This window comes from Leptonychotes weddellii, chromosome 14 (genome assembly GCF_054177405.1).
Source record: "Leptonychotes weddellii isolate Sample4059 chromosome 14, ASM5417740v2, whole genome shotgun sequence".
Lineage (NCBI taxonomy): Eukaryota > Metazoa > Chordata > Mammalia > Carnivora > Phocidae > Leptonychotes > Leptonychotes weddellii.
Window position 1 is genome coordinate 75,390,747 of NC_138382.1, and position 12,904 is coordinate 75,403,650.

At 53.1% G+C, this 12,904-nt stretch overlaps 1 protein-coding gene across 1 annotated transcript in view; it reads left to right on the forward strand.

The window, feature by feature from the left end:
- Positions 1-12,904, forward strand: part of HMCN2 (hemicentin 2) — a 146,103-nt gene that overhangs the window by 129,690 nt on the left and 3,509 nt on the right. The window contains exons 86-90 of the mRNA XM_081802661.1: positions 5,551-5,820; positions 9,366-9,515; positions 10,839-10,976; positions 11,078-11,199; positions 11,538-11,983. Coding sequence (XP_081658787.1) covers positions 5,551-5,820; positions 9,366-9,515; positions 10,839-10,976; positions 11,078-11,199; positions 11,538-11,983 — 1,126 coding nt within the window. The remainder of the gene's footprint in view (positions 1-5,550; positions 5,821-9,365; positions 9,516-10,838; positions 10,977-11,077; positions 11,200-11,537; positions 11,984-12,904) is intronic.

Consider the following 12,904-nt stretch of genomic DNA (forward strand, 5'->3'; position numbering starts at 1 on the left):
GAAATCTGACACCTGCTACATCATGAACGAAACTTGAGGGCCTCAAGTGAAATAAGGCAGTCACCAAAACACACTGTATGACTCCCAATTATATGAGGTATATAGAGTTGTCAGAGTCATAGAAACAGAAAGCTGATGGTGGGGGGGACAATGGAGAGAAGTGGGTGAATGGATCTAGAGTTTTGGTTTTGCAAGATGAGAGGGTCCTAGAGGTGGATGGCAGTGAGGGTTGCCCAACAGTGTGAACACACTTCACTACTCAACACTATACTTCAAAATGGTTAAGATGGTAAACTTCATGTTATTTGTTTTCTACCACACTTCTTAAAAATGAAAAAATTCACCCATTCTAAGCCTGCAGTTAGCAATTCTTAGTAAACTCATAGCATTGTCCATCCATCACCACGATCTGTTTCTGGGACATTTCTTATCACTCCAGGAAGCTCCCCCTGCCCGTCTGCTCCCGCCCCCAGCCCCAGGCAGCTGCCAATCCGCCTTCTGCCTCTGTGGACACACCTTTCTGGAAACCTCATCTAAGTGGAATCCTGTGTATTCTTCAGTTCCGAGTTCTTTCACTCATCAATGTGTTCACACTTCATCCATATTATAGCACCTATCAGTGCTTCATCTCGTTTTATTGCTGAACAGTATCCATTCATCAGTTACTAGACAGTTAGCTGATTTCTGATTTGGGGCTATTACAAATAATGCTGCTGTGAACATCGGCATGCAAGTCTTTGTGTGGATATGTGTCCTCCTTTGTCCTGGGTAGATTCCTAGGAGTGCATTGCTTGATATAGCTAATTTTTCAGGAAACCACCAAACTGGCTGTACTATTTTGCTCTTCTTCTAGCAGTGTATGAGGCTTCGGTTTCTCTACATTCTTGCCAACTTTTTTGTTGTCTGCCTTTTTTATTCAGTCATCCCGTGGGTGCAAACTAGTATCTCACCACGGTTTTCATTTGCATCCCTCTAATAACTAATGATATTGAGCGCCTTTGTGTGTGTGTGTGTGTGTACAGCTCGTTCATGTGTCTTCTCTGGGTAAGTGTTTTTCAGATGTTTTGCTCATTTTACAATTGGGTTGTTTGTCTTATGAATGAGTTCTGAGAGTTCTTTATGTCGTCTGCATACAAGTCCTTTATCAGATACGTGATTTACAGATATTTCCCTCCATTCTGTGGCTTGTCTCTGCATTTTCCTATCGGTGCTTTGGAAGAGCAAAAGCGTTAAAATTTGACGAAGTCCAAATTTATCAATTTTGTATTTTATAGACTGTGTGTTTGGTATTATAGCTAAAAAAATCTTTGTTTAGCCTAAGGTCACATTCTCCTATAAGGTTGACAGTTTTCATTTTTACATGGAAGTCTGTGATCCACTTTCACTTTGAGTTAATTTTTGTGTGAAATAAGTCCCTTTTTCTAAATTCCTTTTTCTTTTTTTTTTGCATATGGATATGCAATTGCTCTGTACAATTTATTTAGATCTTAGTTTCCTCAGTGATGTCTTAATAGTTCACAGGTCTTATCCCTTTTTGTTACATTGATTACTAAGTATTTTATTATTTTTGATGCTATTGTGGATGGAATTATTATTGGTTTAATTTTTGGGTTTTGCATTGCTAATATACAAAAATCCAATTGATTTTTATATCTCGATCTTCGAAACCTTGCTGAATTTGTTTTTGAGTTCTGGTCATTTTTGCTAGATTCCTTAGGAGCTTCTGTGTGTAGGATTTTCTACACGTCACCTAGGAGTGGAGACAGTTTACCTCTCCCTTGCCACTGCGGATACCTTTCACTTCTTTGCATTGCCGCATTTCATTGGTTAGACCCTTGATGCAAGACTGAGTAGAAGTGGAGAGAGCAGACAGCCTCACCTTGTTTCCAGCTGTAGACAGGGAGCATTCCGTCTTCCACCGTTGAGTATGACGGCAGCTGTGGGGTTTTGCATGTGCTTTTTATCAGGTGGAGGAAGTTTTCTATGTAGTTTGTTGAGAGTTTTGGTCATGGACTGCAGGGGTTGGGGATTGATTCTGGTTCCAGACAAGACAGCGTAGATGTGCTTCTCCCTACTCCTCCCGCTGCATACGGCTGAACACCTTGGACGTTACATAGAAGACAAACACTGACTCTGAAAGATAGAGAAAAGAAGGACTGACTAAGGATCTTGGGACCTGTGGAGTGACAATGCACCGGATTCCCCCGTTTCTCTTTTTGCCTCGTGTATCCTGGGCAGAATGTTTGCTAAGGGACCAAGGGGCCCTCACACACACACGTACAGACAGCCCCGGCAAAAGCCTGCTCTCTCTTGCTATAGGACCAGGAAAGGAACAGCATAGCAAGGTGGAAAGCTTTCCGATGATGACCACCCTAGTCCAGCCAAACACTGTGAAAAAAACTGCAGCCCCACCCCAAGCCCCTTCAACGAAGACCAAGTGGGTGGGGAGCCTACACTTCTACCCGTGCCCCCTATCCCGAGCACCCCTGTGCCCCCCCTGAGGGGGTGGAGTCAGGTGAGGCCAAGTGAAGGGCAATAGCACATGTTCCCCCACCCCCCAGCCAGGGTGATGTCGGCAGAGAGAAGTGGGAACCCTGAACCCCCATGCCTGCCTGGGAGTAGTAGAGCACCCCTCGTGTTCTGGGGTGCCCACGGAGGTCACCTAGGGAAGCTGGATTTTTACTCTCACCTGGTAGCAATGAAGCAGCAGAGGGGGCCTGCTGGGAAGTAAGAAGCAGAGGCTTGTCATGCTCAGAGTGTTCAGGCTGCAGCTGAAACTCACTTGTCTGATCAACAACAAGAAAACTCTCAATTGTCGCTGATCCACGGACAGCGACAGAGGTTGGAATGATCTGACAAGGATCTTAAAATAAGCGTCATTAAGAATGCCTGGCTGAGCAATTAGAAACATGCTTGAAACAAGACGGCACCAATAGGAGCTACGAAGAACCAAAGGGAAGTTGTAGGACTTAACTGATAATAAAATGAAAACTTCAGTGGTGTAGTATGAAGAGGACAAAGGAAAGAATTAGTGGTTTTGAAGATGTAACAATAGAATTTACCTAGTCTGAACAACAGAGAGGAAACAGACTCGGAAAAAAACAAGGAGCAGAGCCACAGACACGTGTGGGACGAAGCCGAGATCTGACAGGGTGGCATCAGAGTCCTGGAGGGAAAGGAGAAAGGGGTGAGGAGTATTCAAAGAAATGAGAGCTGGAATTTTGCAAAATTTCACTAAAGGCCTAAGCCTACAGATTCAAGAAGCTGAGCAAAACTCAAACAGGATAAACCCAAGGAAATTCTGCACCAGAGACATCACAGTCAAAGTTGCTGAAAATTAAGGGCGAAGAAACTAAGGCTCCATCCTCCATGGATGCATCTGCGCGTGGCTGTGGAGTGATTCAGAGTTCAGGCAGTCTGAGAGTGGCCTCGACTTTGACTCTTCCTGCCCCGCACCCCCTTCCACCCCTGGATCCCTGCACAGGTTCACATGGTCTGTGGAAGCCAGGGATGTGCAGAGAGCTGATCTGGCCTTTCCAGGGCTCCCTCATTTCCCGGCTCTTCTCATTAAGCTTCCAGCTGGTCCCCTGCTTTCCTCAGGCCAGCAGAGGTGCCAGGTCCCCATTTGCTTCCTGCCAGTTCTGCCCACCCCGTCCCCCGACAACACCCCGGTCTCTCAGAATACGCCTGCATCCTCGCCTGCAAATCAAGCCGGTCCCTTGTGATAGCAAGAGCTGGGGGTTTCGCAGCCAGCCCTGCCCCAGCAAAACCACCAGGACGACCACGGTGAAGTGGGGGTGGGAGATGGGTGCAGCCCCAGGCCCCACACCTCCACCGTTCTCGCCCGAAGTTCTAGAAGCTTCTCACGGAGAAATGATGCTCAATTTGTTGTTTGCCTTTCATGGCCTTCTAGAGCCCTGAAATAGTTGGTGTGGATAATTTTGTCAAGTTTTATGTTTGGTTTTTGGGGGAGCGGACTTGCTGGCCTCTTCACGCAGCGGTGGCCAGCATTGTGCTCCTGTTTATTTCTGACCTTTATTTAAATGGAACCATATCGTATGTGCTCTCGTGTCAGGCTTCCTGGGCACAGCACTGTGTGTGAGATCACACATGGAAGGCCTTCGTCCATTCTCGTTGCTGTATGGTTGGCTGCCGAGTGGATACGCTACAGTTTGCGTCTTGCACCGCACTTCTGGGCAGTTACGAACAGCACTGCTTCCGTATTCTAACGCATGCCTTTGGTGGACACACATACATGTTTCTTTCTTTTTTTTTTTTAAGATTTTTTAAATTTATTTATTTGAGAGAGAAAGAGTGAGAAACAGCATGAGAGGGGAGAGGGTGAGACAGAGAAGCAGGCTCCCCGCTGAGCAGGGAGCCCGATGCGGGACTTGATCCCAGGACTCCGGGATCATGACCTGAGCCGAAGGCAGTCGCCCAACCGACTGAGCCACCCAGGCGCCCCCGCATGCACGTTTCTGTTAGGGTATCGATCCAGGAGTGGCTGGGACATACGGCAGCCATACGTTCCGCTTTAGGAGATCCTGGCTCTGGGACCTGTGAATGTGATCTTATTTGGAAAAAGGATCTTTGCAGACATGATTAAGTTAAGGATCTTAAGATGAGGAGGTTATCTTGGGTTGTCTTGGTGGGCCCTAAATGCTATCACAAGTGCTTTTATAGGAGAGAGGCATATATCTCTTATATATTGGGGGGGTGGGGAAGAGGAGGGGGAGGGGAGGAAGAGGAGGGGGTGGGAGGAAGAGGAGGGGAAGATGGAGGCAGAGACTGGGGGGACACAGCCTCAAGCCAGGGAACACTAGAAGCCACCAGAAGCTGGAAGAGGCAAGAAACGGATTCTGCCCTGCAGCCTCTGGAGGAAACAGGACACCTTGACGTTACCCTGTGAAATAGCTGGGTTTGGACTCCTGGCCTCCAGAGCTGTGAGAGAGCAGACTACTGCTGTTTGAAGCCCTGGCCGGCCCTTCTCCACATGGCTGTGCACCTGTTCCCCCGTGTGTGCGAGCTCGCCTCACCCCCGTCCTCACCAGCGCTGGGAGTGTGAGGCCTTTTCCTCACAGCCGCTCTGGAGGGTTTGTGGCAGTGAGTGGACAGGGATGGCCATCTTTCAGATGAGGAGACGGAGGGTCAGGGAGCCACTTGGTGAGACTCACCCACAGCAGGTGACGGGGCCCCGTCTCCCATCTGGCACCAAGTAGGGGCACCGCGTTGGAAACATCCCTGTAATAGACCCAAACAGTGGAACACCAAGTAGGCACTCGGAACGAATGTCTCATGGCATGGGGAGGCACTTAAGATTTATTGTGGGATGAAAAAGGAAGGAAGCAAGCAAGCAAGCAGCTGTGAGCACTACGGTCACATTCTGGGAACAGTGTCTGGAGGGAAATACTGTCAGAACAGTAATTGGATGTGATGGTCACTTGTGATTCTATTGTCCCCTTTCTATCTCTGCGTTTTCTAATCTGTTTGAATGAAGAAACATATACAAATACTAAAACGTGCCCTAAAGCCGCCCCGGGCCTCCCACAGGTGCCCCGGTGTTCCGGGTGGAGCCCCAGGACGTGACCGTGAGATCCGGGGAGGACGTGGCCCTGCAGTGTCAGGCCTCGGGAGAGCCAGTGCCCACAGTGGAGTGGCTGCGAGCGGGCCAGCCCTTGCGGGCCAGCCGGCGGCTCCGGACCCTGCCGGATGGGAGCCTGTGGCTGCAGCGAGTGGAAGCCGGGGACGCGGGCGCATACGAGTGCGTCGCTCACAACCTCCTGGGCTCCGCCACGGCCCGGGCCGTCCTGGCCGTGAGAGGTACGGGGCGTCTCCGCTCAGCCCGTGGGGGACACAGGCGGGATCTGCTCAGTGGGGATTTGTGTGTTGCTTATGGGGGACGTGGCCCCCCGCCCTGCCAGCTCCCTGACTCTTCTCTGTGCTTAGAGTCACAAACTTACAAGGAGCCAGCCGGCAGGGACTGATCTTACCCACCGGGCCCTTTACAGTTGGGGAAACTGAGGCTCCAAGAGGCTAAGTGTTGGCCCACTTGTACTGGACGGGTACCCTGGCCATTCCTGCTTACCTGGCACAAACATGGGTCTTCTTTTGGGGGTATTCCACAATTTTGTGAAGTAGGGAGAATAAAACAAGGACATCCGTGGTGCCCCCTTTGGGGGTTGTTGGGTAAAGTCTGAATTAGGCCATGGTAGGGAGGCGGTAACGGATGCTGCTTTCTGGCATCAGAGACCCCTGCCACATCGGGCCTCCCCGCTCAGCTCCCTTCCACCTGGGGCCAGACCAGACTTCAAAACAGAGTAAAGGGCTATCCTGAGAAACCACAGCAAAATGACTCAGACTGCACAATGCAAAGTCTCCGGATATTACTTCTGACTGTCGTTTCTGTGTCTCTGTAGCAAATACTCCCTATCTGTGGCTTTACGTGTCTGTCCCCGGCCATGGCAGCCGTCACTCATCTGTCTTCGCGCACACTGTCAGATCACTTCTTCACGTCTCTGTAGAATACCTTTCCAGGCAGCACCTCTAGACTATCAGGACTTGGGGCTTGACACGCTGCCGCTTGAAAACCACTTGAAACCCATTGAGCCAACCCACGGCGGGACCCTTTCTGGCCCCTGGTCTCATCTCCTGCAGACAGGGCTAGAACACCCCCCACACAGCTCCAGAAACCCCGGGGTCCTCTGACACCCGGCCACAGATGCTGCCTCGGGGGCAGCTTTCGGTCTGAGCGGACCCTCCCTTTATTTCAGAGCTTGGTCCCCGTCCTTGCCCTCTCCCGTTCGGAAGCCCCCACCCCAAACCACCGAGCCCTGCATGTGGCTTCTGGATGAGTCTCCCAGGGCTGCCATAGCAAAGTACTACAGCCTGGGTGGCTTCTCAGAAATGTAGTGTCTCTCAGTTCTGGAAGCCAGAAATCTAAGATCGAGGATAAGCAGGGTTGGTCCCCTCCAAGATCTGTGATAGAGAGTCTGTCCCATGCCCCGACCCTAGCTTCTGATGGTTTGCTGGCAACCTGTGGTGCTCCTTGGCTCATAGAAGCATCACCCAAATCTCCACCTACAAGTTCCCATGGTGTTTTCCCTCCGGGGAACATGCCCGCCTCTAAATTTCCCCTTCACATAAGGACATCAGTTATTAAGTTAGGGCCTACCCTAATGACCTTATGTTAACTTGATCCCCTCTATACAGACCCTGTCTTCTTTTTTTTAAGATTTTTTTTTATTTGACAGAGAGAGAGCCCAAGTAGGCAGAGGGGCAGGCAGAGGGAGAGGGAGAAGCAGACTCCCCGCACAGCGGAGAGCCCGATGCGGGGCTCGATCCCAGGACCCTGAGATCATGACCTGAGCCGAAGGCAGACGCTTAACCGACTGAGCCACCCAGGTGCCCCCAGACCCTGTCTTCAAATAAGGTCACAGCCTCAGGTCTGGGGATTTGGACCCCTACACATCTTTTTAAGGGGACATCATTTAATTCATAACAGCCTCCTTACTTTTTAAATGGAAACGGCCATGTTTAAAGTCTCCTGTATGCTAATTATAGAAAGGCCAGATAAGTTGGAAACGAATCTATGAAGAGGAAATGACTTACCAATTTTCTCACCTCCTTCAATGACCAGAAACAGCCATCTCGGCCATTACTTGGGGTATATCTCTCTACACTTTTTTTCCCTCGAATGTAAAGAGATGCGCTTTTTCTTTTTTATAAATGAGGTGGAATTTATAGGTTGCCCTTACAACCTACCTGTTTGGACAACATCCTATGACAGTAAACCCAGCCTACATCTTCTTTCGTGGTTTCATATTCCACAGGGATGCTTTCCTAACTTAATTGCTGGGTTTTTTTTTTAAGGTTTTATTTGTATTTATTTGACAGAGAGTGCGAGCACAAGCAGGCGGAGGGGCAGAGGGAGAGGGAAAAGCAGGCTCCCCACTGAGCAGGGAGCCTGATGATGTGGGGCTCGATCCCAGGACTCTGGGATCATGACCTGAGCCGAAGGCAGCCGCTTAACCGACTGAGCCACCCAGGAGTCCCTAACTTAATTGCTGTTGGCTTCGTTAAATAAGCAACAGGTTTAGGGTTGTTGTTTTTTTTCCAGTCCCCTTTCTGAAATGGACACTGTGATGCACATCTTTGTGTGCTCGCCTGAATATGTCTATGGGATAAGTCCCTCCAATGGGGCATGGCTAGGTAAAGGGTGTTCAGGGGTTTTGAGGATCCCTCACCATGAACACTGTCTTCTCTTCCTCATTTCCCATCAGCCTGGGCAGCCCCTCCAGGCGTCATGGGAGGCAAGAGGCTGCCAAGTCACCCCATGTCTGAGAAAGTTGACGGTGGCTTGTCATCCCCAGACTCCAATTTCTTGTCCCCTTTGAAAGATGCCAGGCCATGCTGCTGCCTTTATTCTCTGCACCCGACTTCTTCCTCTTCCCCTTTTTAAGAGGCCAGGGTTAGTAGGTTCATGGCCTGCTCCTCTGTCCCTCCCATAAATCCCAGAGCTGCGGATATTGATGAGAGACATCCCAGTTGGGCATCAAATCTCATCAAAACCCCAGCTCCAGGCTGCAGGAAACAGCGCTGCTTCCTGGAATCCAGAATGAACCAGCCCCCTGATTTACCCATTTAGGATCCTGGCAGTTGAGTGTTTTATGTTATTTTTTCGACAGATCATGGGCAATTGGTTGTTAATTTCCCCAGAGAGCCGGCGAGCGAAGAGGCAGGCTAGCTTCTGTCTCTCGCCTCCCCGCCCAGAATGCCATCTGTGCAGAGGAGACAGCTGGCCCATTAGCCAGAGGAAGCACCCTCTGATGAGGGCTGGAGAGCGCCTGCTTGCAGACCGCCCGGCTGCTCTTGGAAATCCAGCTGTGGGGTGGCTGGAGCCAGGGCCACGGATGGAATGAAGGATGTTCAGGGCGCAGCATTCAGGTCCTGGCCCGGTGCCCTGGCTCAGAGGAGCATGCCAGTCCCTCCATCAGGAGCTCCCGGCATTTTAGAACCCAACAGGTCTTTGGCACATCTGTGGTCCCACCTCCTCACTTTATAGATAAGCCAACTCAAGGGTGTCTTGGGGGCCTGACCTGCCCAGATTTCCAGGAAGGTGACGGCAGAGCCAGAATTAGAAGCCAGCACCATCCCAGGGCACGGCACCTCTCAAAAGCCTCTCCCTCTCTCTCTCTCTCAGAGCCAGGATCCCCTGGGCAATGAGTCCATCACCCACGAGCTGTGTGGCCTTGGGCAAATCATTTCCCCTCGCCGAGCCTCAGTTACTCCTCCGCGAAGTGGGTAACAGTACCTGCTTACTCTGAGGGCATAGAGGTGGGTAATGTCACTGTTCTCCCTCCTCGCAGGGGAGCCCCGCGGGAGCCGGGGCAGCATGTCCGGGGTGATCAATGGCCGGGAGTTTAGCAGGGCCACCCTCAACACCAGCGTGCAACAGGGGGCACGCTCTGGGATCACCACCATCCAGAGCAGCATCAACCACATCCCTGCGAGTGTGGGTAAGTGGGGGGCAGAGCTTCTCCTGCACCTGGGTTCTGAGGCTGGCTCAGGGCTTGACGGCTGGAGGAAATCTGACTGCCCCGAAGCCCCGAGTCCAAGCCAAAGTGGATTTAGGTGCGGGCCACTTCCCCCCCACCCCCAACTACCTCCCAACAAAACAAAATAAAAATCAGACCGAGACAGTGTGAAATAATCAGCATACGTGAATGCAGTCAGATGATGATTTTTGAGGTCACTGATGGCCAAGTAAGGTTCCCCCCCACTGTTAAGAGCAGATAGAAAAGGAAGGATTGGGGTATGGCCTGGAGGGGGCAGAAAGGGGGAAATGAGGACAATAAAATTAGCTCAAAGGCCCAGAGCACCAAGGAATGTCCACTTTCAAACAGATTCATACGTCAGTGTGCCACAGCAGATGGAATGTTCTGGAGTGATGTTGCAGACCCTGCTGTCTCGCCCTTCCCAGGGCACCCTGAGGGTCCAGAGCAGGGAGGGAGCAGTGCTAAAGCACCTCCAGAACTGCCCTTGACCGCAGACCTGTGTGAACACTGTGGGGTCAGGGAGCTCCGGCTGGGGGTGACTCCAGGTGGGCTGTCAGCAGGGCGAGTGAAGTGAGAGGCTGCCCAGATGTGGGTGCTGCTTCCAGCCGCCCAGGCAGGAGCCAGGGAGAAGCAGCTGGCCCCCAGCCAGGTGGGCCCGCCTCCAAGTGGCGGAAACAGGCTCTCCTGGCCATGAGCACCGGTCCTCCACACCTCTCTTCCGAGGCGGCCGTTCCGCTGAGCTCAACCATCCCTGACCCCAAGCAAGTGGGGTTTCCCCATCCCCGGGCCAAGGCACCCCCTGCCCTGCAAGGAGGGCTGGGCATCATGTGAAGGTCTGGGAATCCATGTCCAGAGCAATATTTTGGCCCTGTTCTCCGAGTCAATGACCTTCCTCTCCCAGGCTCTTCTGGAAGGCGTCTGTAAGTTCGGAGACTTGGTTGATTTTCAGCTTGGTCCAGCACCTATGTCCCAGGCTCTGTGGTGACCCAGTCACCCTTAGGATTTGTTGAACTGAGTTGAATATCAACAAGTTACGTGCCCTTTTTTGTATACATATATTCTGTTCGTTTTCACAACCTCTCCACAAACTGGATATTTGCCTTCACCCCTTCCCAGGTTCTGATCCAATAACTGACTCAGGTGATCACAGGGCTGGGCCTGGGCAGGGAGGGAAGGGGCTGAGCCCTCCTGGGGCAATAAGGAGCTACAGAGGGATCTTGAGCAGGAGAGTGGTGGCCATTCGGGATCTGGCCCTGACCCAGCCTCCACGTCTGCCCCATGCAGGGCCTCTGATGCGGGTGCTTGTGGTCACCATCGCCCCCATCTACTGGGCCCTGGCTGGAGAGAGTGGGGACGCCCTGAACGGCCACTCTCTGACGGGTGGCAGCTTCCTGCAGAAGTCGCACGTGGAGTTTGCCACAGGTGAGCAGGGGTCTCCTTCCAGGTAGGCTGGGTGGGGCTGAGGCCTGAGCCCGGGGCCTCTCCCCCATGGTGACTCCAGGCTGGGCGGGGACGGATTGCAGGGGAGCTGCTCACGATGACCCAGGAGGCCCGGGGCCTGGATCCCAATGGCCTCCTGCTCCTTGATGTGGTGATCAGTGGCGTCGTCCCCGAGAGCCTGGCTGATGCAGATCTTCAAGTGCAGGTGGGGGCCAGCCCCGAGGTGTGCGGGATGAGGGCAGGGGAGAGAATGGGATGTGCTGCCCCAAGCACCCCCTGCTGACACCCCAGCACTTAGCCCAGTGGGAGGATGCCCTGGGCCCAGCCTCTCAGGTGTCTTCCCCATTTCATACTTAAGAATGCCAAAGGGAAGTCATCTGCTCAAGGGTGCCCAACTGGCTGGAGGAGGGGGTGAAAAGCCCACCAGCCCTCCACCGCCAGCCTTCCTGGCCCCTTGAATAGGAGGCTGAGGGTCCTACCCCTTGGAAGCTGAAATCTGGGACATTATTTGTCTCTCTCCTTCCCCTCCTCCTCCTCCTCCAGGACTTCAAGGAGAGCTATGTGCAGACAGGGCCGGGCCGTCTCTTTGTGGGCTCCACACAGCCCTTCCTGCAGGACAGCCTTCCCATGTTCCTGCGATGTAACCACAGCATCCAGTACAACGCGGCCCAGGGCCTCCAGCCTCAGCCAGTGCAGCACCTGCGGGCCTCGGCTATCAGCTCGGCCTTCGACCCCAAGGCCGAGGCCCTGCACTTCCAGCTTACCGCAGCCCTGCAAGCTGGTGAGGCCCCCACCCTTTGTCCCCACTCCCCACTGCCGCAGCTAAACCCTCAGCAGGGGCCCCAGATGCACCTGGCTGAAAGCCAAGGGGACGGCCCACCTCCTGCACCCGCTGACCATGGGCCAGAAACTCGGGACTGGGACAGCTCAGCTCCTTGTCCACTCACCTCCAGCGTGTCCTCGCTCCCGTCCAACCATCCACACCCCCAGTAGGGACACAGCTCTTCGGGCCACTCGTCTTCGAACCCCCCAGAGCCTTTTCCTTGGTCCCATGGTGAAGGTCCAAGCCCACCCCCCACTGGGCCGCTGTTCAAGACTCCGGCCACATGCCACCCCTCTGCTCAAGGGCCCTGCAGCAGAGGCCCCGCCCAGGCAGCCAGGAGCCTCTGCTGGAGCCCCTGGCCGCCCACCTGAGTATGCTGTGTATACACAACCAGTGGATGCTAAAGATACACCTGGTACCAATATTTGAGGTCCCAACTTGTTTGTAACATTGCACATGGGACCGTGGTAAGGGCACAGCTTTGGGGTCAGGCAGACCCTGGTTCAAACCCAGCCACACCATTTCCCAGCTGTGGGACCTTGGCGGCAATGCCCTGGCCCTCTCTGAGCCTCAGGGTTCCCACCTGTAAAATGGGCATAGCATCCCCTACCTTGGAGGGTATCAGGAGTAGCAGTGTTTTCTCTAAAACCCTCACCTGGCACCCAGTGACTGCTTTAGCAAGCATGCGGTCCTTACAATAATTTAGGGAGTCTGATCTCCTGTCTCCAGACCACAGTCTGCGCCAACCCCTGTGCCTGCTGCCGCCATCAGATGCTATCGTTTACCCATTCTGCGCATCCCCTCCCCCACCCGCAGCCCAGGGCCACGTCCACTCCTCTGGATTCTCAGAGTGTGTGTTTGTGTGCACGGACAGCCTGTTCGGTACTTTTCCATAATGATCTCTCCTGTGTCTGCCAGCTTACGTCTGGCCGGCCCACTGTGAGCCCTCCGTGGCATGACCCACAGCCAACGCCTCTAACAGCCTGGGCTGAGGATGGGATCTCAAAAGGCTCCCCTCCTCCCTCTCCTCCCCTTCCTCCCTCTCCTCCCCCCTCATCCCCCTCCTCCTCCTCTCCCAAATCCCTCT